The 26,454-nt window shown below is 48.4% G+C and overlaps 9 protein-coding genes across 9 annotated transcripts; 5 read left to right on the forward strand and 4 right to left on the reverse strand.

Annotated features, from left to right (window-relative positions):
- Positions 1–299: 299 nt before the first annotated feature.
- Positions 300–3,040, forward strand: DSM5745_03762 (beta-mannosidase; the record flags this gene model as incomplete). Its single annotated transcript, XM_026745778.1, has 5 exons — positions 300–433; positions 492–1,445; positions 1,497–1,927; positions 1,979–2,214; positions 2,264–3,040. The coding sequence occupies 5 exons, from the start codon at positions 300–302 to the stop codon at positions 3,038–3,040; spliced, it is 2,532 nt and encodes an 843-aa protein (XP_026606644.1).
- A 249-nt stretch (positions 3,041–3,289) lies between these two features.
- DSM5745_03763 (translin family protein) lies at positions 3,290–4,272 on the forward strand (the record flags this gene model as incomplete). The annotated part of the gene is made up of 3 exons (XM_026745779.1): positions 3,290–3,522; positions 3,580–3,597; positions 3,660–4,272. 3 exons carry the CDS (start codon positions 3,290–3,292, stop codon positions 4,270–4,272), a joined length of 864 nt encoding a protein of 287 aa, XP_026606645.1.
- A 376-nt stretch (positions 4,273–4,648) lies between these two features.
- Positions 4,649–5,117, reverse strand: DSM5745_03764 (RPEL repeat-containing protein; the record flags this gene model as incomplete). The annotated part of the gene is made up of 3 exons (XM_026745780.1): positions 4,649–4,655; positions 4,730–4,876; positions 4,957–5,117. The coding sequence occupies 3 exons, from the start codon at positions 5,115–5,117 to the stop codon at positions 4,649–4,651; spliced, it is 315 nt and encodes a 104-aa protein (XP_026606646.1).
- Positions 5,118–6,061: 944 nt separating this feature from the next.
- On the reverse strand, positions 6,062–7,391 carry DSM5745_03765 (uncharacterized protein; the record flags this gene model as incomplete). The annotated part of the gene is made up of 2 exons (XM_026745781.1): positions 6,062–7,212; positions 7,271–7,391. The coding sequence occupies 2 exons, from the start codon at positions 7,389–7,391 to the stop codon at positions 6,062–6,064; spliced, it is 1,272 nt and encodes a 423-aa protein (XP_026606647.1).
- A 653-nt stretch (positions 7,392–8,044) lies between these two features.
- DSM5745_03766 (sulfurtransferase) lies at positions 8,045–9,130 on the reverse strand (the record flags this gene model as incomplete). Its single annotated transcript, XM_026745782.1, has 2 exons — positions 8,045–8,099; positions 8,151–9,130. The coding sequence occupies 2 exons, from the start codon at positions 9,128–9,130 to the stop codon at positions 8,045–8,047; spliced, it is 1,035 nt and encodes a 344-aa protein (XP_026606648.1).
- Positions 9,131–10,202: 1,072 nt separating this feature from the next.
- Positions 10,203–11,279, forward strand: DSM5745_03767 (uncharacterized protein; the record flags this gene model as incomplete). The annotated part of the gene is made up of 1 exon (XM_026745783.1): positions 10,203–11,279. The coding sequence occupies one exon, from the start codon at positions 10,203–10,205 to the stop codon at positions 11,277–11,279; it is 1,077 nt and encodes a 358-aa protein (XP_026606649.1).
- A 429-nt stretch (positions 11,280–11,708) lies between these two features.
- DSM5745_03768 (putative kinesin family protein (BimC)) lies at positions 11,709–15,466 on the reverse strand (the record flags this gene model as incomplete). The annotated part of the gene is made up of 5 exons (XM_026745784.1): positions 11,709–12,653; positions 12,701–13,153; positions 13,205–14,258; positions 14,307–14,947; positions 15,005–15,466. 5 exons carry the CDS (start codon positions 15,464–15,466, stop codon positions 11,709–11,711), a joined length of 3,555 nt encoding a protein of 1,184 aa, XP_026606650.1.
- Positions 15,467–15,919: 453 nt separating this feature from the next.
- Positions 15,920–20,836, forward strand: DSM5745_03769 (uncharacterized protein; the record flags this gene model as incomplete). The annotated part of the gene is made up of 3 exons (XM_026745785.1): positions 15,920–15,983; positions 16,031–17,383; positions 17,634–20,836. The coding sequence occupies 3 exons, from the start codon at positions 15,920–15,922 to the stop codon at positions 20,834–20,836; spliced, it is 4,620 nt and encodes a 1,539-aa protein (XP_026606651.1).
- Positions 20,837–21,500: 664 nt separating this feature from the next.
- Positions 21,501–22,628, forward strand: DSM5745_03770 (opsin family protein; the record flags this gene model as incomplete). The annotated part of the gene is made up of 4 exons (XM_026745786.1): positions 21,501–21,712; positions 21,762–21,828; positions 21,875–22,362; positions 22,412–22,628. 4 exons carry the CDS (start codon positions 21,501–21,503, stop codon positions 22,626–22,628), a joined length of 984 nt encoding a protein of 327 aa, XP_026606652.1.
- Positions 22,629–26,454: the final 3,826 nt, after the last annotated feature.

Consider the following 26,454-nt stretch of genomic DNA (forward strand, 5'->3'; position numbering starts at 1 on the left):
TTACAGCCTAACCAGATCTGGAGCGGGGTTGCCTTGCCCTCGTGGCCCCCAAACAGGTTAAGCGGACAATTGAGGCACGGCCTCTCCTCCGTGTAGCTCTCATCCAGAGCACTATCAGAGCAGAAGAGGGGACAGCCGCGACAATGCTTAGAAAGACTGGCTCCTCTGAGTTGCGGGATTACCCCCTCATTGAACGACCGCCGTAGACAGTTAAATCTGTTCTGGTCCCTTCTCAACCTCCCTCTTTCGCTGCCATATTCTGTCAATTGGGCCACTGCTACCTGCGCAGAAGAGCAAAGATGGCCAGTTACGCACAGTATATCATTTCCTCGGGCTGGAGCTTCAAGGACAGTGAAGATCAGTCTCCTGAAGCTTGGTTGCCAGTCTCTACTGTCCCCTCTGTTGTCCAGCAAGATTTACAGGCAAACGGCAAGTGCGTATATCTCGGCGACCGATGCTTTTTCAAGTGCTAATCTCACCATTTGTTCAAGACTGAAGGATCCATTCATCGGCTTCAACGAATTGAGCGCAAGATGGGTCAATGAGAAGTCGTGGACCTACCGGAATGTCTTTCAAAAACCAACTATCCCTGCCGGATCCTCAATCTTCATAGTCTTTGATGGACTGGATACTTTTGCCAAGGTCAAGCTCGACGGTCGAGTGATTTTGGAGAGCGACAACATGTTCCTTGCCCATAGGGTAGATGTAACTGAAGCGTTGGATACGGAAGGAGATCATACCATTGAGATTGAATTCGATTGTGCACTGCTTCGAGCTCGGGAGCTCCGAAACCAGTATCCGGACCATGAATGGGTCGGCTTCAATGGAGACCCTGCGAGGCTGAGCGTCAGAAAAGCCCAGTATCATTGGGGATGGGACTGGGGCCCAGTGCTGATGACGGCAGGTATCTGGAAAGAAGTTCGCCTTGAAGTTTACTCCACGAGAATTTCAGATCTCTGGACAGAGGTGGACCTGGACGACGGTCATTCGAATGCGCACATTACTGCCACTGCAGAAGTTGAAACCAGCGACACCAACAATTCGTATACAGCGACTTTCACGCTGAGCCTTCAAGGCCAGGAAATCGGGACAGAGGTGGTTTCCTTGGAAGGGGATGTGGCAAAGACGACGTTCGACGTGCAGGATCCTTCTCTGTGGTGGCCGAATGGTTACGGAGACCAAACTTTATATGATATTTCGGTTTCTCTAAAAAGAGACGAAGGGCAAATCCATCAAGTCGCGAAGAAGTTCGGGATTCGGACTGCGGAAGTCATTCAGCAGCCAGACAAGCATGGAAAATCGTTTTTCTTCCGCATCAATGGCGTGGACATCTTCTGCGGCGGTGCATGCTGGATTCCTGCCGATAGCCTCTTGACGAACATCACGTCGGATCGTTACCGGAAATGGATTGAGTTGATGGCTGCCGGCCATCAAGTCATGATTCGGTAAGTTGCTATTAACGATTCAAGCATATGAACCTGGTCTAAATTTTATAGGGTTTGGGGTGGAGGCATCTACGAGGATGAGAGCTTCTACCAAGCCTGTGACGAGGTCGGCATCATGGTATGGCAAGATTTCATGTTCGGCTGCGGTAACTATCCGACTTGGCCTGAGTTACTCGAGTCGATTGAGAAAGAGGCCGAATACAACCTGCGCCGCCTGCGTCACCATCCCTCCATCGTTATCTGGGTCGGAAACAACGAGGACTACCAGGTACAAGAACAACGAGGTCTCACCTACAACTACGAAGACAAGGATCCGGACAGCTGGCTGAAGACGGACTTCCCGGCTCGCTACATCTACGAGCACATATTGCCACGGGCTGTCAAGAAAATAATACCGTCGATATACTACCATCCTGGCAGCCCTTGGGGCGACGGCAAAATCACCTCTGACCCAACAGTTGGCGACATGCACCAGTGGAATGGTGAGTCCCGCCCCGCGATATTGTCATGCTCTTAACTAATGGGATCATTAGTATGGCATGGGACGCAGGAAAAATACCAAATATTCGATACTCTTGGAGGCCGTTTCAACAGCGAGTTCGGAATGGAAGCATTCCCTCACATTGCCACGATTGACCACTTTGTCGAGAACGAAGCCGACAAATACCCCCAATCGCACGTTCTGGACTTCCACAACAAAGCGGATGGCCACGAACGAAGGATTGCCACGTACCTGGTGGAGAATCTACGGACAGCAACAGACCTGGAGGTAGGTACCTCGATTTGCAGTCCGTGACACATGATACTAACAACTGTAGACCTATGTTTACCTCACGCAAGTCGTCCAAGCTGAAACAATGATGTTCGGGTACCGCGGATGGCGTCGCCAGTGGGGAGATGAAAGACATTGCGGAGGCGCTCTACTTTGGCAGTTGAACGATTGCTGGCCCACCATCTCCTGGGCCATCGTGGATTACTTCTTGCGCCCTAAGCCCGCGTTCTATGCCGTTAGCCGCGTCTTGAAGCCAGTCGCCATCGGCGTACGTCGAGAGCACCACGACTGGAGTGTATCCCACGCAGTACCACCGAAAGCCAGCAAGTACGAGCTATGGGTCGTCAGCAGCTTGCGCAAAGAACAAACTGGGCAAGTGGAATTAAGGTTTATCTCGATCAAGACTGGTCTTGAGATCCGTGAGGCCGTCGTCCATGAGGACGTGACAATTGCACCCAACGGTACCACTAACATCTTGGACGGCGTAATTGATAATGAAGTCGATGAACCACATGTCCTCGCCGCTAGAGTATGGATAGGTGGCGAGCTTGTGGCTCGGGATGTCGATTGGCCGCAGCCGTTCAAGTATCTCGATCTCTCGGATCGAGGACTAGTGGTTACCACGATTTCCGACGTTGAAGACGAGCAGATACTCGAGTTGAGAACCAGCAAACCAGTCAAGTGTCTAGTTTTTGAGGAGCGAGAGAATGTCCGTGTCAGTGACAGTGCGATCGACATCGTCCCTGGCGATGACCAGTTCGTTACTGTCAAGGGACTGAAGCCTGGTGATGCGCCGCTCAAGTACAAATTCCTTGGGCAGTAATAGCGCGACTTACATGTTCTGCCGTTATGCCACTCATCTCTATATGTACTGATCTCAATGGTACCTCTCTTCCAACACCTCGCAGGTAGAAACAATAAGCTACAAGCATCCAACCCATATATTGTCTTCAGACTTCCACAGGCCCTGCCTTATCTTATCGATAGCATCCCAATCGGGTAAAGCGCGCTGAATGACATCTTCCAGAATAACTTCCTCTCCGCTCCTCTCCCACTTTACTCCGCACTGCACATGGAGCAAAATACGGACACTCCTACGACGGGGACCAAGCGTTCCTGGGAAGGCATACCGCTCCGCAACGACTACATGCAGCAATCTTCATCAGCGACAATGGCAAAGTCAGAGGCCTCACCAAATATCCTCTCAATGTTCGAGGGCTTCCGCGACGAGTTGGACCAGCACCACGACCGCCGCGAGCGACTGATTAAGATCAGCCGTGATATCACTGCGCTCAGCAAGAAAATGTAAGCTCCTTATTCCATTCTCGTATCGAGAACAAGCTAACACACCTGTCCCAACAGCATCTTCTCCCTCCAGCGGTTCGTCCCCTACCACCACTAACCTCGCAACCGAACAGAATGCTAACAACTACATAACGCAGAGTCCGAACCGCCAACGCACCTATTCCCGCCTCCATCCTCAAAGACACCGAATCTCGCTTCACGCAGATAAACGATCTCTTCGTCTCCGCAGTCCCCGAAACCCGCGGCCTAAACAACTACCGCTACCTCCGCAATCTCAGCGGCGGAATCCAAGAGTTCATCGAAGCCCTCTCCTTCAAACACTACCTCGAGACGCAAACTCTCATTACCCGCGACCAAGTGGCACAACACCTTCCTCCCGAAATTCTGGTTACAGAAGACGACTACGTGATGGGCCTGTTCGATCTTACGGGTGAACTTATGCGCTTCGCTGTCACGTCGCTTTCCGCGGGGAGTCATACTGATGCGTCTGATGGGCTGCCACGATTGCCTCCCGCGCAGGCTGGTGTTGTGCGTGATCTGAGGGAGATCAGGGCTGAGTTCGAGGGCGTTACTATCCCGCGCCGTCACGATTACCAGATTATGCGCGACTGGGGGAAGAAGGCGGAAATTATGGGGAACAGTGTCGAAAAGGTCGAGCGTGCGGCGTACGGAATTCTGGTTCGGGGAAGTGAGAGGCCGAAGGGTTGGAAGCCGGATTTGTCGGCAGCGGTGGAGATGGATGTTTATTGATCTCGTCTTCGATGTTTCCATTTCGCTACGACGTGAGTCTGGGTTGGTGCGTTTAATGGTGTGCTATGGTATGGCATGATTTGATCTGGTATGAGTTAGGTATGATGATGGATGTAAGTTATATGTGCCGGATTAGGTACTCCAATATTTCCACTGTTTGAGAGAAGATCATGACAAATGAATGAACCAAACTATCCAGTTGATCCAGCGACTGTACCTATTTCCTATCGACCAAATTCCAGCCGTTCCAGCAGCCCAAGTATAGACAGCGCGCAATCATCCATTATACTGATAGAAACGTCATATCCTTCCGCTTCGTAGAATCATATCTCATCCCCGTGTCCGCATCATACTAAGACTTCAGATATCTCCAAGATCACTCACTCACTGATCAACCGGCGCCTTCTCGTCAGCAGGAAGGATATGACCTACGCCCCAAGTCCGACGATTAGCTTACCCCTCCCCCCGAACAAAGGACAAGAGGTCGAGAATAAGAAACTCACGCTCAACAAGCTCATCCCTCTCCGGCCGATGCTCAAGATTCTTCTTCAGGTTATCCGAGACCTGCTGGCGATCGAGCTTCTGGCGCATTGCTTGGATCGACCTGTCACGCGGGGAACCTTGTTAGCCCCACGTTACTCCAGACAGCATTGCTACGGAGGGTGGAATGGATGTGGTGCGCACGGAGCAACATTCGTATCGAGCAGGATGTGCCTGTCCTTGAGGTCTTGCGGGTCGGGGCGGGTCATGAGGTGCTTCTCGAGGGAGTCGCGGCGTTCGATGGGGGAGATGGCGAGGGAGGTTGTGTCGACGGTGGGGGTGGAGGTGTCGAGGGAGGTGGACATTGTAAGTAGATGGCTGGTTGTTTAGATGAGTTGATATGGTATAGTGTGGTTCCGGTGGGTGGTATGGAGTAGATTGGTTGCAAGTATGGTTTGCTCCGGGTAGACTAAGCAGTAGGAGGGGGAGGAGGGGCTACATATATGTACGATATCAAGGTACGATCTGCTGGCAGGGCAGGGCAGTCTCGTTGTTACGGCATGGTTGTCGCAGCGATGAGGGGAAGTGGCTCAGTGGCTGGTCAAGTGATTGGACTGTTCCACGGGATCATCGCGGGGTAGACTGACGCTCTTTGCAGGAGGAAGATTACTCATAAAGAAGTCCTGGTAATCTACAGTAATGTATTGATTCAAAGAACTAACTGGCATCGTATTTCAGTCTGGCGATGCCGACAATAATCAACGCGGGACAATAAAGAGGGGCGGCCCACTCCACCTGTCCTTGTAGATAGATGGTGTTGGTAATTGAGTAAGAGTAGCATGTTGAATAGCCTAGCTCTTTAAGGCATGCTGATCGGATCGGGACACGGGAATATACATTCACCCATGTCGCAAATGAAACAGCAGCCCCGATTTCTCCAAGATTAACCGAAAGTAAAGGAGTAAAGGCATGAGATGATATGAGCGGTCATAGGAACGCAAAGTGGTACGCCTGCACTGGACCTGAAGCGAATCTGAATCCATCGAGGCTGTATCACAATGCTCCGTGACTGACCCGGGGAGAAATAGTACCGTTTTTGACACGTTCATCCGCCGAGATTCGCATCCATGGTCATCCGCGCAATACCCATTTGTCTCACCCATAAAGGAAACTGACAGAGAACCTGAGCCGGGCTAGGCAGATACAACCGTTTTCCTGCTTCGTAGAGCAACCATTTGGTCTATCGCGAAGTTGTATTGATGGTCAGTCCGTCGCAACACACTAAGGTCGACGGACCTGCATCGTACGATCAAGGAACCCAGAGTTTGCCACGACCACGGCTGCCACCACGGGATGGTCCACGCGCGGGACCGCGCCGACTGTTTCCATTGTTCCGCGAGGCGCCTGCGATGCCACGTGAAGCACCAGCCTGGGTGCTCAGATCAACCGTCGCCTGCTTCGGCTTCGGGGTCACGCCCAGCGACCGGCTGAATGAGTTCGGGTCGATCGGCTGGGTTGGAATCTCTACCGTGGTCTCCAGAGGCTGCACAGCAGGCTTTGCTGGCGCTGAGGCTTTGCGGTTGTTGCCCCCACGGGAATTACCATTTTTCGATGCACCTTTGCCGCGACCGCGGGGGACGAACACCAGCTCGTCCTCGTCGCTCTCTTCTTCGTAAGAGAGCAAAGGCTTTGGCTCTGCGGTCTGGGTTTTCTCAACGTATTTGCATCGGTTCTTGTACTCTCTTTCCTCGTATTGAATGGAAGTCCGCAGCTGGTGGATGTTCTTGGCGCCGATGCCAAACTTCTGCGCCCAGATTTGCGTATTACGGTCGTTGCTGATTAGAATAGGCGTCTTCGCAGCATTGGAAGCATCGGGACTTTTGTGCACTTGCCATAGAAGTGCACTGATCAAAGGCCGCAGAACGGGCGGGACCACAGGGATAGTAGAACCGGAGGCGGTGCGGCGGTGTCCCTTGTTCTTAAAGTCCTTCGCTTCGTCCCCATTCGTAGCATGACTATTCGCAAACTCTGGACTTGTCCGAGAGCTCCTGGAGGACGGCCGGGAGGCGGGGCCGCTGTGAGTGCCCGTAGAGGTGATTGAGACGGCATCGGAATCCTTTTTGAAGTTCAGCTTGCTGAGCAGCATCCGCGAAAGTTCGTCGGTGGCGCCATTGCTCTTCCTGCGGTCACCATCCTTTCCCACGCGCTTGTCCTGCTGAGTCGGCTCGCCGGCCGAAACGGGAGCCCCGGCAGCTTCTGGCTCCTCCTCGAATTCCGGCAAGAAAAACTTCTCTGCCTCACTCCAGTTTTCAAATTGCTCCATCGGCCCTTGCAATATGACTCTCTCGGAAGCAGCGTTGCCTTTATCCGAGGTTGCACGGTCAAGGAAACGGACCGCCTCTCGAGCGTTGATGGCGACCTGCGACCCGGCTTTCTTCAATGCATGAAGGCGCTCGAGAGCTGAAAATAGTGTGAGTGGATGACGAGGCAGGCGGGGATCAAATCCGAGCGGCCTTACTGTAAAGAGGGACGATGAGAGTGATAGCCCCGTTGGTCGCCCATTTTTTGATCTCGCTGATGTTCGTCGTTAGTGCCGTTTCGTCCACGGCACAGTGGAAGACCTTGCGTCCTGCCGACATTGTGGTGTTCGGTTCGGTGGCGGAGTCGGCAAACGCAGGTGGTTGTGTAATCGGTAGGCGGCTGTAGGCGCAGACGCCCTACTCCAGATAGCCTGTTCTAGAAACTGCGACTATAATTCTCGGTCAGCTGAAGCTTGAAGGAGGTTGTGGATCGGTGTCGGCGGAGAGATCAGGAATGTGGGGGTAGTAGCGTAGCGCGCGGACGGAGGATTTGAGCATGAGCCACGTCCATCAACAGCGAGGCCAGAATCAAGGTACTCACAGTCGGATCCTAGTTCATGAAGAGTTTTCATCGGCAGCATCTTGTGTTTTGGCTGACGTAGGAGGTAGAAGTGCGGCCGAAGTGATGGAACACTGAAAGCCGCGGAATGAGTATCGGATCAACTGGCGGACCTTCTGTTGCATTCTTACTAAGCACCGCAGTGAGACTGAAGCAAACTCTCATAATGGTTATCTTTGTTTGGCTTTGGCAAGTTCAATTCAATATTTTGCTAGTGAGTACATCTATTGCATTGCCGGTGATTACAGTCTACAGGATAGACTACCGGTCAGTCATACGCGAGTTTGAGACATGCATTACTTGCGACAACCACCGAGTCAGACAAGCTTTCAGAAATAAGCGGCAGACGAAGCAGATCAGCGCTGCTGTCTGCTTAGGTATCTTTCTTAATCAATCCATCTTTCTCATCGACACGCTGGGCCCATTCCCTGCTCATATAGTAAGTATCTGAGAAGTGACATTCAAAAGGGACAACTCACGTCCAGCTTCCATCGTATACTCTTCGAAGGCTAGGGTCACCATATTCGGCCAGCCCCAATGCTGTCTCAATGATAGTAGCCGTCACACCAGTGCCGCAGGAGCTGATTATAGACTTGGTCGGATCCAGGTCACGCGATTCGAACACCTTTCGAAGTTGATCCGGAGGGAGATATGTCTTAGTCTCCGGATCCAGCAATTCCTGGAATGGCAGGCTGGTCGATCCAGGAATATGTCCAGAGGATAGACCCGGGCGCGGTTCAGGGTCGGTTCCTGCCCAGCGACCCTTGGAGCGGGCATCAAGAATTTCTACTTCTTTCGCACCCTCCTTGCGGTGCTCCTTGGCGATCTCTTTCAGTTCGCGGAAAGGAATTACAAGCTTTGAGTCGTAGCTAGGTACGGGGTAGTTCGTCTTTTCCGGCTTGTGATGCTCGCCGGTCTCCGTCGGGTAGTTCTCGCGAACCCACAGCCGGTAGTTGTTCAGAATATGAACTTTGGGATGTCCAAACACTCTCAGAGTCCAGCCGACACGGGGGGCGCTGAAGATACCAAGCTCCTCTGTATCGTAAACTACCACTTCATCGTCACGCCGGATCCCCAGCTCGCTCATCGCTTGGGCGAATGTCTCCGCGGTGGGAAGCATATGTGGGTAGGGTGACTCGGTGTCCTTGATCGCGTCCAAATCAAAGAAGCGGGCTTGCGGTACTCGGTGTTTACGGAAAACATCGATCCCTGTGCGGCCCTCAGGGTCGTTGGGCATGAACCAGGCTGCGCATAGAGGTATCACGCGAGGAGATGTAGAGATCTTGGTAGACGGGTTCTTTTTCAGAGCTTCTGATAGCTCCTTGGGAGTGACAAGGTATGATGAGAATGAGACCTGACGAGTCTGCGTCTGGGTTCGTATTTGCTGGGACACCGTCATCGTCGGTCGTATGAAACGGGTCGGTGAAAGGAAAGAGCTGCGGATCGCTGCGAGAGCCATGATTGTTGAATGTGCGAGGGGAAATGACTAGTATTTACATTCCTGGTCTGTGGGTCGATGGAAATTGGAGTTGGAGATGAAGATGATGGAATTAGACACTAAAGTACGCGGAGAGAAGAGGGAAAGAGCCCCTGTGGTGGTTGGTGATGGTTGTGTTGGAGACTTATCAGTTGGCGATGCGGAGTCGGCGCCCTCCCGAATCTCCCCCATGTGAGAATTACCCTGGAAACTGCCCTTTCTTATCGCTAGATCCACCGATCTTCTTCCCTCCTTCGCTGCCAAAAAGCAACGAGCATCACGTCACCGACGCTTCTGTCTACTACTATCGGCCATGAAAGTCACTCTCAAAGAATGGAACGCGGTCGCCACCTGGCGGTGGGATATGCCCGAGGATGAGGTCTGCGGCATCTGTCGCGTCCAGTTCGACGGCACTTGTCCGACCTGCAAATTTCCCGGCGATGATTGCTCATTGCGTGAGCAGTCCCCATGATGAGGAAAGCTGGTCCGGTTCTAACTCTGCGCTATAGTGCTTGGGAAGTGCGGCCACTCCTTCCATATGGTATGACCGAGTATCACCAGTCTCTCACCTAAGCTGATGTCTTTGTTTAGCACTGCCTCATGACTTGGATCCAGCAAGAGTCTTCCAAAGGTCTATGTCCTATGTGCCGGCAAAGTATGCTCTGCTCTCCAATCATTTTGACATCTGCTAAAACTTGACTAGAGTTCGAATGGAAACAAAACGACGAATGACAAACTCGCTCACTACTTCATCAAAGTGGATACGGCGTTGGAGTTGCGCGATTGATATGATACCCTTTCTGTATACCTTATTTGTCTAATGATACTGCATTGTTCTCAAATTCCATCTACTCATCTCGATACTCATCGTATTTCTCCTACTGTGTCTATGTCCACCACGAATCCAGGATGGATGGATCTTGTGCCTGGCCTGGCCAAGTCATCTGACCGCGCTTATCGATAAGAGGTTCTCCTCATCCGCTCTCGAGCTTCAACGCTTCCTCCCAACCTTCAACCCACAACCATCGTGACCATGTAGCCAGATCTGTCGGCCATGTCTTTTCCAAAGCTCGCTACATCTCCCGCCCTCTCCACGTCTACATCAAAGCAATCTCTCCGACGTCCGTCCTCCCGACCGCACAGCATCAACCAAGTCGCGCAACCGCAGCCAACCGACACCCCAGACCACCCAAGCCCGCACATCGGAGCAAACACCGACTCGTACCAAGCCGAACAAGATGACCATGCCCAGCCATACCACGAAAGCCCCTCTTTATCCTTGCCGCACATCCTATCCCAACCATTCTTCACCCTGATCGAAGACACCCACACCTCGGAATACTACCACCCAACTGTCCACTACATCTTCTCTGATGACGACACAGACATAGTAACGGAGGCTGCGCTGCGCTCGCTGGAGCCCGAACACGATGTTGATCCGAATATAAAGTCAAAGGGCAAGTCAAAAGTGGCAACCCAACATCCTGCAGCTGGATCAGAAGAACAGGACCCAGAAGAACATTACGAGGAGGCTAGTCAGGAAAGGAAGGAGTCTCTCCTTCCGGATCCCATCCCAGGCGTAAGGGATAACTATATCATCCTTGATATGGACCATATACCGCCTGCGCCCAAGGACGGTTACCCCGAGGGAGCGTCACCCGAATCGCAAGCCCAAGTTCAAGCGCAAGGCCAAACCTCGGAAGACCAGCCGCACCCACAAGGACACCTCACGATAACATCTGCACACAGTCTCTCACCCTCCTGGCAAGTCCTAAACACACAACTCCTCCCGGCGCCTACGTTCGAGAACAACTCATCCGGCGAGAAGCCCGCGAACGGTGGACTCATGCTCCAGGTCCAGGGGACCTCGGGTCTACCAACCGGTACGCTTGGCAGGGACAAGGAACAGGGCTCACAGCGATTGGAGGAGATGATGGATCAGTTTGCCAGGCGAATGGAAGAATTGAAATTGGTAATTGAGAACGGGGAGCGGGGGATGCCGACAGAATTCGAAGGGTCTCTTCACGACCCTAGCGCGCTTGGAGAGTTGGATACTGAAGGTGCCCCCGGCGTCGACCGTGAAGTGAGAGAAGAAGTCCATGGGCCAGAGGCTGTCCCTGAGGGCCAGTAACAACGGCAGGAACGTGTTGATCTATAATAATTCATAGTGGCATGAACTTTGATCAAATGATAGCACAATAAGACGTCTTAGCCCATGCCCTACAAGATCCCGAAATATTTACTGAAAAGGAACAGGTGAAATCACGAAGATAGTGAAAGTATCTAAGTCAAAACTGGCCCGATAATCAAAAAAGGTATCAGAAAAAAGCCAAAGGAAGTTGGCACCAAGAAGAGAAAGCCTGCCCCGAAAGCAAAACCCAAAACAAGCCCAAGTGAGGGAAAACAAAGCCTTGGGAGAAACATTGTACCAGTACGATCTAAAACCCGGATACAGGTTCCCGAATTCCTCAAAACGCCCAGGCACCAAGACCCAGAGAAAAGCATTAGGGTATAAGAATACACGAAGTGTGAAAGTAAAGAGCCCTGACAAATAAGGCTGTCAAGGCGACGGGCGGCCTCTCAGCCTACGTCCACTAGAAACTCCAGGGGGTGGGACATTTTCCCTCCCTTCCATCATACCAGCCATCCTCCTGGCAAGCATTTTGTTTGGCAGCTTAGTCTCAACGGCAGCCGAATTTGAGCGGCGCCTCTTGGTTGGGGGTTCATCCATGCCGTCGGTTCCTGTTGCACCGTCCGAGTTGGCAGCAGGGAAACCGTCCTGGTCTGCTGCATTCTTGTCGTCCACACTATACACGAGCGGTCTGACGGCGACGTTTGCATCGACTTCCCTAAGCCCAGTGTTGGAGGGGTTGACGTTGGTCACAGATGGTGCATGAGTTCCTACCTCGTCCTCGGCATCATTGTAGACGAAGCCTTTCGGGGTGGAGTTTCCTGGAGAGCTAACGGGGACGGACAGCCTATCCTCGTCGTTGAATGGAAGAACTTCCATATCTTTTGTCGTCCTTAGTCGAGACCTGAGAGTCTCATGTGGCTCCGTGCTTGGCAGGACAGAAGGGTAGTCGTATTTCCGTTTCTTCGGGGTGACGCCAGTCGCAACATATTCTTCCAGAGACCGATTTTGGATAGTGGAAGAAAGGTCCGAAAGGGGCTTCCGAACATCTTCTGAGAGTGGAGCAATGGATCCTTCCAGGGTGGCATGTTGGTGGGTTGCTTCCTGTTGGAACTGGTTCATTCGGTCGGTCAAGCCGTCAACGCGCTCCTCAATCGAAGAGTAGGATTTGCGGACATCGTTGGCGATAGTATTTAGTGTAGAAATATGCGCATCGCGGTAATGACCATTCTGAGACCGTGCCTTGGCCACAAAATCGTCCAGGGCTTCCATTTGTCGCCCCATGTCGTCCATCTGAGCGTCGACAATGCGTACCGTCTCCTTGTGGACAGATTCTGTCGCCTTTCGAATGGAAGAATTGCGCTGATCAAAGGCCTATACACTTAGTAAGAATATACAAGAGCTGCAGAGCAGACACTCACCTCCCAGTCACTTTGCAGTCTTGTCTTGACCTCATCTTTCGAGGCGTTAACGTCCTTGGCAAACTGTTCGGACTTGAAAACCCATTCATCGACTTGACGATCATGATGCGTGGTGGCATGGTCTAACATTTCTCCCGATGATGAAATCTCCGTCCTGACGCCATCAATCTTACTCTTCAGACGGCTAAATTGCTTCTGGCGAGATTCTTCGACCAGCGCCTTGATCTGTGCCATCAAAAGGTTTCTTTCGGCCTCCGCGGCAACGTGCTCATCTTCGATAGCTTGTGCGAGGTTGGCAGAAGCCTTGTGTGTCGTTTCTATGTTTTGGCGGTTCGCATTCTGAAGTTCAACCCTTAGCCTGTCTATCTCGTTCCTTTGTTCTGCAAGGTGCGTAGTCATCGTCTCAAATATGGACCTGAGATCCTTTCCGAGATTACTATAAGATGCGTGCAACTACGCTTGTTAGCAATAAGCAGGATAGCATAGCAAAGACCTAACTCTTACCTGACTGTGGAACTCCGTGAATTCGCCAATAACCTCTTCGGATATCCGAGCTGCGGCAGCAGATAAACCATTCAGGCCCTCCCCCACCTTGGACTTGACTTCTTCACGCAAGTCCTTGATCTCTTCAAGCACATTGTTCATGTCGTCATGAGCGCCAGATGTTTCGGCCTTGGCATCTTTGTAGGCCATGTCCAATGATCGGGTGTATCCGGATAGATCGGACCGTGTGGACGCAAAGTGAGAGAGTTCTGTGGCAATGAAGTCGTTTACTCTGGCTGCCGTTGTTTCCAGGAGCTCCGCGTGCTGCGTTTGGAAGGTCTCGACTCGCTGATCAATCTGCTTCGTCACATCCGAAACCTCAGTAGACGATGTTTGCCATATTGCTGTGTTGGCAGCATCCAGCTCTGCTTTTCGATCTAACTTTGACTGTAGGCTGCCGATATCGTGAACGGTTTGGTCTAGGGTCGATATGAGGGCTTGGCCAACGTCCTGAAGCTGGTGTTCAGTCTGCTCATGGGCACTTCGCAGCATCTCTTCTTCTTCCAGCTGTGCTCGGGTACTTTGCAAGACAATGTCGGTCTGTTGGAGGACATCATTGGTCGAACATAGAGCGGCCAGTGTGTCGTCATTGTCTCTCTTCAAGTCATTGAACTTACCCGTCAAGGCAAGCAACTCTTGCACCTTATGGCGCAAGCTGGACTCCATAGATTCGATCTTGGCTCGCTGCTCCTCGCTAATAATCTTTCGCGACTCATTCTCCATGGTCATCTCTTCATACGATTCCACCGACATGTACACTCCATTACGATGTCTGGTCGCTATCAATTCTCCCTTCAGCTTCTCGATTTCTGCCGTGAATTCGCGAAGAAGCGTCTTCTTCGGCATAGTGGAGTTGATCTGCGGCTTGTTGCGGATGTTCTTCGCTCGGAAAGCATAATCCAGCGTGGAGATCGTCTCCTCTAAATTGCCTCGAGCAGGCGAAATCGTAGCAATGATGCATGTTTTGGTCCGCCCTCCGAGGGAGTCTTGAAGTAAGCGCGTGAGCTTCGACTCTCTGGTAAGTTGTTAGCGCCTAATCTTCCCCGTTGTTGCTGGAACGTACCTGTAAGGAATGTGTTGGCTCTTGTCAACGAGGGCATTAATCACACGACCAAGAGTAAGCAAGCTCTTGTTGATCAGGCCGGCCTCCGTCGCGCGCTTGTTTTCAGCACCACTTCGCCCAATGTTCTCACTACCAGCCAGATCGACCAGGTTCAGCTTGCCTGGACACACGTATTCCTCTCCGGATTCTGTCGTCCGCTTAGTGTTGACCGTGATAGTGAATACTGTATGACTTCGAGAACTCAAGTCATTGCACTTGGTCGCAGCAACCTGACGCTTGTGACTCCCTTGTTGGAGGAGCTTGATACCTGAAGACGCAGAATCGATGTACGTCTCCTCCATCCCTTGTACTAGCGTGCTCATATGGCCCTTTTTCTCGTTCTCGTAGATCTTCAGCTTCGGATTCTCTTCTGCCGAAAGCAAGTCTCGGAGTTCCTCGTTGTAAAGTTCGATGAAGGAGCATTTCACGGTGCTCTCCGTCTCCGCCAACTTGGCGAATAATGAATATAGAACGCGAGGGATGATACCGGCGTTGTCAGATAAGATACCCAGAGTGTCCGTCATATCTCCAGACATCGTGTACGTCTTTCCAGTACCGGTTTGTCCGTATGCGAATATCGTGCAGTTGTACCCAGCCAGCATCTGCAAAGTAGTCAGCATCGCCTTCCGCGCGGTCGATCTCACTTGTGACGATCATACCTCAGTGACAATCGGCAAAACAACATCCTCGTATACCGTGACTTGGTCTGCCGCTGCGGAGAATACCTTATCGAACGTGTAGGTTTTGTTGGATACTGCATTAGGGCCCATCGACAACTCAACGGTTTGCCCCTTAACTCCCTCGGTCTGAAGGGCTACCCCACTGTTCTCCTTCACTTCCCGCTCGTTGCGCCCCCGACATCGTACAACCACATGTATGCTTGTGTCTTCGTTGATTTCTCGCTCGATGTCCCTCTCTTTTCGCTTCGCAGTTACGCTCGCAGGCTCGGTCGGTTGCTTCGATGCGCGCGTCCGGCTGGCTGCGGGCGCTTTCGCAGATAGTGCTGGTGACACCGTGGAGGTCCGTCCTTCTGGTATCGCAGAACCCGCCCGTCGAGTCGGCTGTCGCGTGGTCGTTCGCCTTGTAGGAAGGCCAGAAGTAGCCCGCTGGGGGCCGGCCATGATGGGAGTGAAGACGGTCGCAACTAGATACTAGAACAATGACTAGACATAAGTTTAATTGAGTAAGATAGGCACAGAATTCGAATGAGGAATCGTAATCGCCGAATAATCGTTCCGGTGGTTTGTCGGCTGTTGTTCCGCTGGCCAGAAAAGGAAAACATAAACAAACCGCACCGCCAGCGCACGGACCGTCATGTGACTTGGATCGGCCAGTCATCCCCTCCGCTCACATGATTCAGTCCCCGATCCCCATCTGACCGGACTCATACAAGCTGAGTCTTGACACCACTACTATCTTGCTACTGACATGCCTGGATACACATAAACAAAGCTCAAGAATCCTGTATTATCAACTCACAAATTACTTTCAAGAGCCGGCCTCAAACTGCTAATCATCCTAGCATCTTTCGCTTTTCTTACCCCTCACGGCATGATTGCGCCTCGCAGCTTATCATGAGTGCCTCAAAAGCTTCACCACAGGCTCAGATCTATCCCGGAAAAGGACTGGGCTTTATCAGTTTGTCTTCCCCCATCTACCTTTCCAGCAGCGACTGATGTTCGTAGCGCTCGGTGCTTCCCTTCATAATGTCTTGAGCCGTATCAAAGCCCACCCGCAAACCTACCCCGCGATCGATATCGCGTACTCCGCATTGGATCCCCTACAGCAACCAGTCACCCTGCAACTCCCGTCAAACGGTCTACGCTTGCGATTCGATGGCCCCGATCAAAGGTTGCGCCTAATAGAAGTCTTGGATTTTGCCAAAATACCCCTAGTTTACAAGAACCAGGAAGTGCTGAAGGGAGCGCCCAAACCTCAAGAGCATTCAACCTCCCCACAGGGTCCGGGTTTCCGCCATGTCTACAACCGCCTCTTCGGCCCTTCATATCCTGGCGAATACATACCGCCGACACCACCGTCCCCGTATGGCACATATGTGCTCTCATATCCCGGTGTCGCTTTCTCATTTCCTCTTCAGGACTCGGCTTGGTCGGAAGAATGCGACTTTGTGGCCTTGCTCTCGTCTTCTGCGGCTCTACCGGCGACGTCTATGTCAATTTTCCAAGGCTCATCATGGCCAGAAGTTCGAGCTAAATTGTTCACGCAGCAGCCGCAATATCCCCGATCTCCTGCTCTCGCTGGCAAGAGCAAAGAATTCGTGGCTGATGAAATCGAAGAGTTTACCATTCTAGGTGCTGGTAAACTCGAGGTTTCTCGGAGATCAACACCACCAGCATATATAACATTATCGCAAACTACTCCCCAGGATCTCATTGCGGAATTCGGACCCCCGGATGCAATATACCGTAGGAACGATCGCAGGATTTCCATCCATCGTGCCGCTGGCGGTCACCGCGGGGATGAAATGATCCACATGAGTCCAGCATCAGGTAGAGGAATTGAATTTAATGATACAGACCAGTCGTCAAATAACAGTGTCAGTGACGACTCGGACGAGGGCCTTTCGCAGGCAAGCGCTTTGGACCCTTCGTCATTACCGTCGGAATGCTTCTTCAACTACTTTCACCATGGTTTTGATGCCTTCATATCACACCCGACCACGTCCGGGCCAGCATTTCCCAGCTCTGATCTTGATGACCCAACTCCCCCTTCGCCTTCATCCCAGTTAGTCGTGACTAAGATTGTTCTACATGGAAACGTGCCGGGATCGTATCCGTTCAACCGGTACAGACGCAGTCGCTGGAGAATTGAACTTAACCCCTCTGTCAACTCCTCCGCGTCATCTGTTACTTCAGAAACACCATATGACCAGATCTCCGGGCGCCTTAGAGGGATTTGGAAGGGCTCATATGCAAGCGCTGCGGAGGAACGAGCTCTTGAAAGGCCTATGGTGCTGAACAGAGGATGGGGCGATAGTCCTGAAAGCAGCGTCGAGTTCCTCGGTGGATGGGAGGAAAGTACAGGGAGAGGACAAAGAGCTCAAGGTGGACATGATGGGGGCTTAGGAAACACGGAGCTGTTTGGATTTCCCGGGCTTCTGTTCGAGGTCATGAAGAATGGGGCAGTAAGCTGTTTAACTATATATTGATGCATCATGCAATATTACAGTCGAAACTCACGCGGCTCTTTTCTTATTCACTGGCAAATCATTAGCCCAATTCACCTTACTTCTAGACTCTCTAGTAATACTAAGTACGTACTTCGTAGACTACGATCCATTACTCATTGAGGTTGACTTCAATCTTACCTTGCAGCCGACCTTGTTGGGGGTGGGTCTTCTCGAAACCGACGCCAAGCCGTGTTATTTTCTGGAGCTCCGATCCGCAGCGCAACCTTTCCTCTGCGCCGCAACCTCGACATTTTCACACAATTGTCCTACAAGTAGGATATGCTTCGGCGATAGCATGCCCGAATTGCCGCGGACGCTGGCGCGGTCGTGGTCGTCGACTCTGAAGCTGCCAAAGTCGACGTTCCCGGCGCGTGTAACTCCGGCCGACCAGACAAAATACCTGAAGCGATGCACCGACGAGCTCTACGCCTGGCAACGCCGTGAACGCCCTGCGGATCGACCGTTTGTCCTCCACGATGGCCCCCCATACGCTAATGGTGACCTCCATGTCGGTCACGCTCTGAACAAAATCCTCAAGGACATAATCTGCCGTGTACAGCTCGGTGCGGGAAAGAGGGTGCGCTACGTGCCCGGTTGGGACTGCCATGGTCTACCCATTGAGTTGAAAGCCCTCGAGGCGCGGAAAGATGTCCAGGATGAGAGCGGCGTTGTTGGAGCCGCTGCTACAAGGAAGATCGCACGCAACCTTGCGGAGAAGACGGTGAAGAAGCAAATGAACGGATTCCGGAGCTTTGGGATAATGGCGGACTGGGAAAATCATTGGAAAACCATGGACAAGGACTTTGAGAAACGGCAACTTGGTATCTTTCGCGAAATGGTCGAGAAGGGTCTCATTTATCGACGATTTAAACCGGTCTATTGGTCGCCTTCGACTGGCACCGCGCTGGCGGAGGCAGAGCTGGAATATAAAGACGATCATGTTTCTACGGCTGCTTTTGTGAAGTTTCCACTGGTCAAAGTACCCTCACACCTGGAGCAGGACCCCCTGCTGAATGGAAAGAAAATCAGTGCTGTTATCTGGACAACTACCCCCTGGACCCTCCCGGCTAATGCTGCCGTCGCTGTTCACCCGGAGCTGGAATACACGATTGTCGAATCCGCGGCTCATGGTCATCTTCTTGTCGCGCAGTCTCGACTAGAGTCTCTTGAAAATCTTCTCAAGGAGGATCTTTCTGTGATTGTGCCAGTGATTCTCGGCTCAGAGCTAGCAGACAACACCATGTACCGGCCTTTGTTCAAAGCAGCCAATTCGGACCCGCAACCGCTAATTGCTGCAGACTTTGTGACCGCAGATTCGGGAACCGGACTCGTCCATTGCGCTCCTGGACACGGTATGGAAGACTACGAAGCTTGCCTTGCCCGCGGAATTCCTGCATTTGCGCCTGTCGATGATCACGGGAAATTCACCGATCTTGCGATGCCCGACGATCCGAAACGGCTGAGCGGCAAGAGTGTTCAGGGTGACGGAAATGTTGCTATACTTGATTACATCAAATCACAAGGGCAACTCATCTCGCAGCACCGCTACGAACACCGGTACCCTTACGACTGGAGGTCCAAACGACCGATCATCATCCGGGCTACTGAGCAATGGTTTGCCGACGTGGCCGATATCCAGGACAGTGCACTCAAGTCTCTCCACGACGTCGAGTTTGTACCAGCGGCAGGACGCCAGAGGCTCGAGAATTTCGTCAAGAACAGAAGTGAATGGTGTATCTCCCGTCAACGGGCATGGGGTGTTCCTATTCCCGCACTCTACCACCGCGGCACGGGCGAGGCTGTGCTTACTAAAGACAGTGTTTCGCATATTATGAGCGTCATTGACGAACGTGGAATCAACGCGTGGTGGACGGACGATGCCAATGACTCTGCTTGGATTCCACCTGCGTTGCGAGAATCAGAATCTGCCTACAAACGCGGAACGGACACTATGGACGTTTGGTTCGACAGCGGCACTAGCTGGGCAGAGGTTGAAACTCCTTACGGCGAGCATGGGCGCCCTGCCGATGTCTATCTCGAGGGTAGCGATCAACACCGCGGATGGTTCCAGTCAGGTCTCCTCACCTACATAGCACACCAGCTCGCTTCCTGTCAAACTGATGCCCCACGCGCCCCGTTCAAGACTTTGATCACTCATGGGTTTACGCTCGATGAGGAGGGCCGGAAGATGAGCAAGTCGATTGGCAATGTCATGGAACCTCAGGACATTATGGCCGGAACTCTTCTTCCACCTCTGAAGCAGAAAAAGGGCAAGGGAAAGAAGCAATCCGAGAATGACAAACCGGTCTACGACGCTTTAGGCCCGGACGCCCTCCGATTGTGGGCCGCAAGCAGTGACTATACCCGCGACGTTGTCATGGGCAAGCAAGTCCTACAAACAGTCCATACTAGCTTGCACAAGTACCGCGTTACTTTCAAACTACTTCTTGGTGCCCTTTCAGACTTCCGTCCTGAGAACAGAATCGCGTATGATAAACTACTGTTGGTGGATCGCATCGCCCTCCTCCACCTCTCCGAAATGACCCAAGCTGCTCGAGCAGCCTGCGAGAAATTCGAATTCTACAAGGCAGTCAGTGCCGTCAACCGATGGGCTAACCTCGAGTTCTCTGCTTTCTACATGGAAGCCATCAAAGACCGTCTGTATACTTACGCAGAAAATAGCCCTAGCCGGCGAGCTGCCCAAACGATACTGTTCCACATCTACCGGCATCTACAGGAAGTCCTCGGTCCCATCACGCCGTTGCTGGTGGAGGAGACTTGGGAACACACGCCGGAGGCGCTCAAAGCCGAACTTGAGCACCCTCTGAAACGCACTGTCGCACTGCCTGACTCAGAATGGCAGGACCCTTCTCTGAGTGGAGACTATCAGGAAATCGTTTCCGTTCACTCCGTTATCAAGAACATGCTGGAAAAGGCGAGAGGCAACAAGCAGACCGGCTCATCCTTGCAATCTTTCGTGCACATCCAGCTCCCGAGCACTGCTAGCCAGTCCGTTCTCCAACGAAAGCTGGAGGAGCTTGCTGACGTCTTTGTTGTGTCTTCTGTTACACTGAGCGGAAGCGAAGAAACGGTCCCCGAGGAAATAGCAAATGCCGAATGGCAGTACAGCGAGGATTATGAGCTGCCCAATGGCGCAAAGGGAACAGCTTATGTTTTCAGCCCGCAAGCATCAAAATGCCCTCGGTGCTGGCGCTACGTGGTTCCAGACGCAGAGGCCGCCGAAGACAAGGCGTGCGATCGCTGCGAGGACGTCGTGCAGGGACTGGGTGGATCAGCGTGAGCGGAACGCTCTTCCGCACCGTGCCCATCCTTGATTTTGACAGCTTCTCCAGTAGACATGTATATTAGCGGGGTCACGCTTCCGGGTGCATCCCTGATTTCGACCATATTTTTAGTCGTGAATATTAGCAATAGAAGCGCATCTTGAAGAGTGCTCCAACATCCAGTGCAGCGACTGTCGTCAGTGGCGAGGCCGGAACCTGTCCCGGCCCCGCCAAGACACCATCCTCCCGCGTCGATGACCACTGGAGCCTTCTCAGCTGACCTGCAGCTCTTCTGCTTGCAACTCCTGCAGAGCCTACCGGAAGAAGCTCACCTCTCGAGCCAATCCACGGCGATGACACCGCCCAAGAACCAGGCAGCTTCGGCGAGCTCGCGATTCGATGACGACGCATTTCTGTCAGTATGACGATGGAATTGTAAGACCACCGATGCCATGCCACCCCGGGGTAACACCCCTCAGCGAATGGAATCTACGGCTTTGGGTCGACCCAGCGGTCCTCGCTCCACCCAGATCGAGACCTTGAATGTGGTCATCATTGCTTTCGGCTGCTGTACGCCTATAAATCTAGTCTGACCCCGGGGTCCGTTGACAACGGCTACGCACGGCTTGAGCGGAGGAATAGTCCGTACGAACATCGCAAAAAATGATTGACAACGCCAAAATGATCGAAGACGCCCTCAAAAAGACAGTCACTGTCACGCAGACGCTGACAGAGATCGTCACCAAGACCATTCCTTACCCGGACCCGATCCCAACCCATTCGACATCGACTTCAACATGGACCAGCACCTCCTCGGTGGCTCCCATTCCCACGGTAATCCCGGACCGACCATCCATCCAGGGCATCGATACAGCTGCCAAGCGGACATTATGGTATGACGAGCCTTGCTTCTGGGCAGGTGGACTGTGCTGATTGGAATAGGGTTGTTACTGTGCTTATGGCGCTTTCGTCTCTCGTTTTCTACATTCTTAGCAATCGCGTGCAGCTTGTGAGTTACTTTGGAAGAATTAGGTGCAGCCGCTGACATTTTCTAGCCCAAGCGTGTCGTTCACTACCTCGTCGCTACCGCAACAACCGTTTCGTTTATCATTTACCTCGCTCTCGCTACCGGACAGGGCATGGATTGGAAACATGACACCTACCACCACAAGCACAAGCACGCTCCGGACACCGAGTATGGCATCATCCGACAGATCCTCTGGCTCCGCTATGTCAACTGGTTCATCACGGATCCTCTGATCCTTGCGGCCTTGACCCTTCTCTCCGGCCTCCCCGGCGCATCGCTCTTTGCCGCCATTGCCGCCGACTGGGTGATGTTGGCTACTGGTCTTTTCGGCACCTACGCCCCCAACACCTCGCGCAAGTGGGTTTGGTTTGCCCTCAGCGCTATTGCCTTCATAACCGTCATTTACCACATCGGAGTCAAGGGAACTCGTGCCGCCAACAACCGGGACTCTCACACCCGCCGTCTCTTCTCGGCTATTGCGACTGTGGCACTTGTGGCCCATGCTCTGTACCCGATGTATGTCTCTACTTCCTTGTTGTGGACTTATGATGCTAACGGAGCTCAGTACCCTTGCTGTCGGTCCACTCTCCCTCAAGGTCGGACTCACTGGCGAGACCATTCTGTTTGCTATCCACGATATTATCATCCAGGGCATTCTTGGCTATTGGCTCGTCATTGCCAATGATGCCGCCACTGGAACTAACCTCTACGTCGACGGTTTCTGGTCCAGCGGACTCGGCAACGAGGGCGCTATCCGCATCAACGAGGAGGAGGGCGCTTAAAAGCGTCGATGATGGTGACTCGAGAGAAGTCTATCGTACGGAGCAAGCTTCTCAATCTCAGGGGGACAGAGACAAGTCGATTGGATAAAGAAGAGAGTAGTGAGGATGAGCAGAAAGGGCAGACTGTCCAAAACGAACGGGATGTAAGCGAGGTATTTGCTTGAGCAGAGAAGATTGGGGTTGGATGTTTATGCGACATTGAATTTACGATTCATGGTTATGATAGCTAGCCCTTCTGTATTTATTTTATCTGGATTCAGTAATGTGCCACACGCAATGGCATGATTTTGGAATATCGCACACTCTGTATGACCTATCTCATTGCTTGAGCGAATAAAAAAACGTCCAAATGGTCAGGGCAGGAATCGAACCTGCAACTTCGGTAGTCCGTCATCCTCGTACACCCGCCCCGAAGCCTAAACGGGTGGAGACGCCGTCCATGGGCTCACTCTGGGCTCTCGTGGCCGGCCTCTTCCGGATCGCTAGGTACCGACGCTTTAACCATTAAGCTACCTGGCCTATTATTGGGACATCTTTCCAATCTGTCCGATTAACCGATCCAGCACCTCAACATCATATACCGGAGATTCTCTGTGCCTAATACCTTGATGTCAGTGCCACGCCGATTTCTTTTTCTTATTCAGGGCAGTGACGTAGGTATAGTACTGACCTATGGATTCATCATTACGCTGCCCAGGTGGAGCCTGGCCTTAGCTTCCAACCAAGCATTGAGGCGCCCGCCATTCATTGAATTCCGCCTAATGAACCGGATGACTTTCTTAGCGCGACCAAGTGAATTAGATAACTTTTTGATAAAAATGGCCTAAAGGAGTTTAGCGCCGTGTTTTAGCTAGTAATTATAAATTTATAAAAAAGCTTGTTAGTTAATAAAATACTACTATAATTAATATTACCTTTTTTATTACTAAGGCCTTTACCCCTAAAATCTTTTAATATTTATAAAGTTAATAAAATAAAAAACTTTACTCCTAAACTTTTTTATTAATTTTATATATATTACTTTAATTTTACTATGGCGTACTTTTTTAATACTTAGTATTTAAAAATAATTATTTTTAATATAAATATTACCTGGATTACCTTATAATAACATGCTTAAAATTATAAATATTTTTTTAATATTTTTAAGGCAAGTAAAAATATTTAAAATATTAAATATTATTATTATAAAGTAAAAAATATAAATACTAGGTTTAAATTTAATAAATTATAGTAAAGGGGCCATTAAAAAAAAAGCTTTTTTTTATTTAATAATATTTAAATTATTTATATAATTTTTATAAAAAACCTTAAAAAGGCGCTATTTTAATAAAATAACTAATTTTTTTATAAATTAAGTAAGTAATAAATAGCGTAATAACCTTCGCGAAAGTATTTTAAAAAGTAAAAAAATTAATTTATAATTATAAGCTTGTAGTATGCTATAATTATAAGATTTAAAATAAAATTAATAATATAATTAATAATAATAAAGTTATTTTATTTAAATAAATCCCTACCTAGCTATCCTGCTTAATAAATAAGAATTTTAATAAGTAATAATATTATAAAATATACTTTAATATATTTACTTATTACTTTATTATACCAAGCGCCTTTATATAAAAATTTAAATATTATTAAAAATTTATAATATTAAATATAATTTTTTAAAAGGCCTTATAAAATATATAGTTGCTTGTAGCTAGCTTGTTTAATAAAAAAAATTATATATTTTTTATAATAATTATAATTATTTTTAGCAAGTTAAAAAACCACTAAAAATACTTTATTTATTATTTAAAAAGGCTATATAAAAATAACTTAAATATACCTTTAATTATAATTATTTTTAACCGTGGGAAAGGCCTTTAAAAAGTATTAAAGGGTAAATTAATAAATATAACACGCCTTTAATATATATAATATTTTTATAAAAACTTAAGATAATATTATAGCAAGCACCTAAATAAAATAATAAAATACCTTTTTTTTAATACGCGAAGGCTTACTTTAAAAATAAGTTTAAAATTTTAAAAAGTTTTATTAAAATATAAAATAATAAGGTATATTAATATATTTATAATAACTTATTTATTAAGCACTAAATTTATTATACTATTTTTATATTAAAATATAATTATATAACTTTAAATATTATAAAATTTTTAAACTTTTTATAAATTTATTATTATAAGCTACTTATACTTAAGACTATATAATTTATATAAAAAAAGTTTATATTAACCTTTTATTAATACCGCGGGGCTAAGTTTAAATTAATTATATTTATTAATTTTAGTATAAGCCTTTTTAAAAAAAATAAATATATAAGTAAAAAAATTATTTATTATTATATGTAGGTCCTGTTATTTCTAGGGCGCAAGCTTTAATGCCGGGAGTAATGCGCGAGGCCGGAATAAAGTTTATTTTACCTAAAATATTAAAAATACTATTATTAATAGCTTATTTAATATTTAATACTTTTATTAACAGCTTATTTTAAATAGTAACACTTTTTTTAATAGCCGTAATAATAGTAAATTTAATAAAAATATTTAAAAAATAATAAAAAAATAAATTATATAAGTAGTATATAGCCCGCCTATATAAACCTATAATTTATAAACCCTTAATTTTTTAAATTTTTTTTATTATAATAGCTAATACTAAAGGTAATAATAGCACTACCTTTTTTATTTACTTGCCTACTTTTTTACTAACCTAGCTACTAGTAGCCTATATTACTAATATAATAAATTATTTAGGCTATAAATTAATAGTTTTAAAAAAATTTTATAAGTAATTATATTATTTATAGCGCGAGCTCGCGCTCCGCAAGCCTATTAATAAAAAAAATATAATAAAAAAAATTATAGCCCGCCCTGTTAACTAGGAAGCTATTATTAAGTAGTATATTAATATACCTATTAAAAATAATTTAATTTATAAGTATTACGCCCAAGGCCATAAGCTATTTATAAAGTATATTACTATGCTAGGCTACTTTAGTAATAATTATATAAATTATTATTAAAATAGTTTAGGTGTATAATATACTAATAAATATAAGTTATAGCTTTTATTTACTTATAAGTATATTAACTAATATATTTAGCTTTTATGCCGGGCAATAATAACAATAATAATAATAATAAAATAAAAAAAAAAAANNNTAAATACTGTTACCTTACCTATATATACTATTTAATTTACCTGCTACCTACACTAGCTTATAATTATAGTAATAATAAACTTTAATATTACTATAATTAGGCTAGCTATTATAGCCCGCGTTATAGCCCTTGTAATAAATAACCTTATTAATAAAGCTAGTTTTAAGGGTGTTAAATATAATAATAATAATAAATAAGTAATTTTTTTTAATTTGTTTTTCCTAGGGCTAGACCCTAGTAATAAAAAAGTTTAAATTTATTATAACTTATTAAGTATAATTAACTATAAATATTATTAAAAATAACTTATATAAACCATAGGCGGAGATCTAGCGTTTAAAGGTAAGTATTTAATAAAATATTAATATTATTTTAGTTTATTAACACCTTTTATCTAACTTTAAACTAATAAAATTAACTATTAAATAACTTTAAAAGCCTTACTTAAAGCATGTTATTATAGTTTATAGCCTGCTAGTTAAATACTATAGCCTTATTTTATTATTATTTAAGCTATATTTTACTTTTAATAATTAATAAATAACTATTACCTTATTTATCCCTATAATATTTAAAACTTAATTTTATAATACTAAGCTATATATTAATATAGCTACCTTTTAAAATTAAATTTAATTATATTATTTTTT

The sequence above is a fragment of the Aspergillus mulundensis genome (assembly GCF_003369625.1).
Source record: "Aspergillus mulundensis strain DSM 5745 chromosome Unknown scaffold_2, whole genome shotgun sequence".
NCBI lineage: Eukaryota > Fungi > Ascomycota > Eurotiomycetes > Eurotiales > Aspergillaceae > Aspergillus > Aspergillus mulundensis.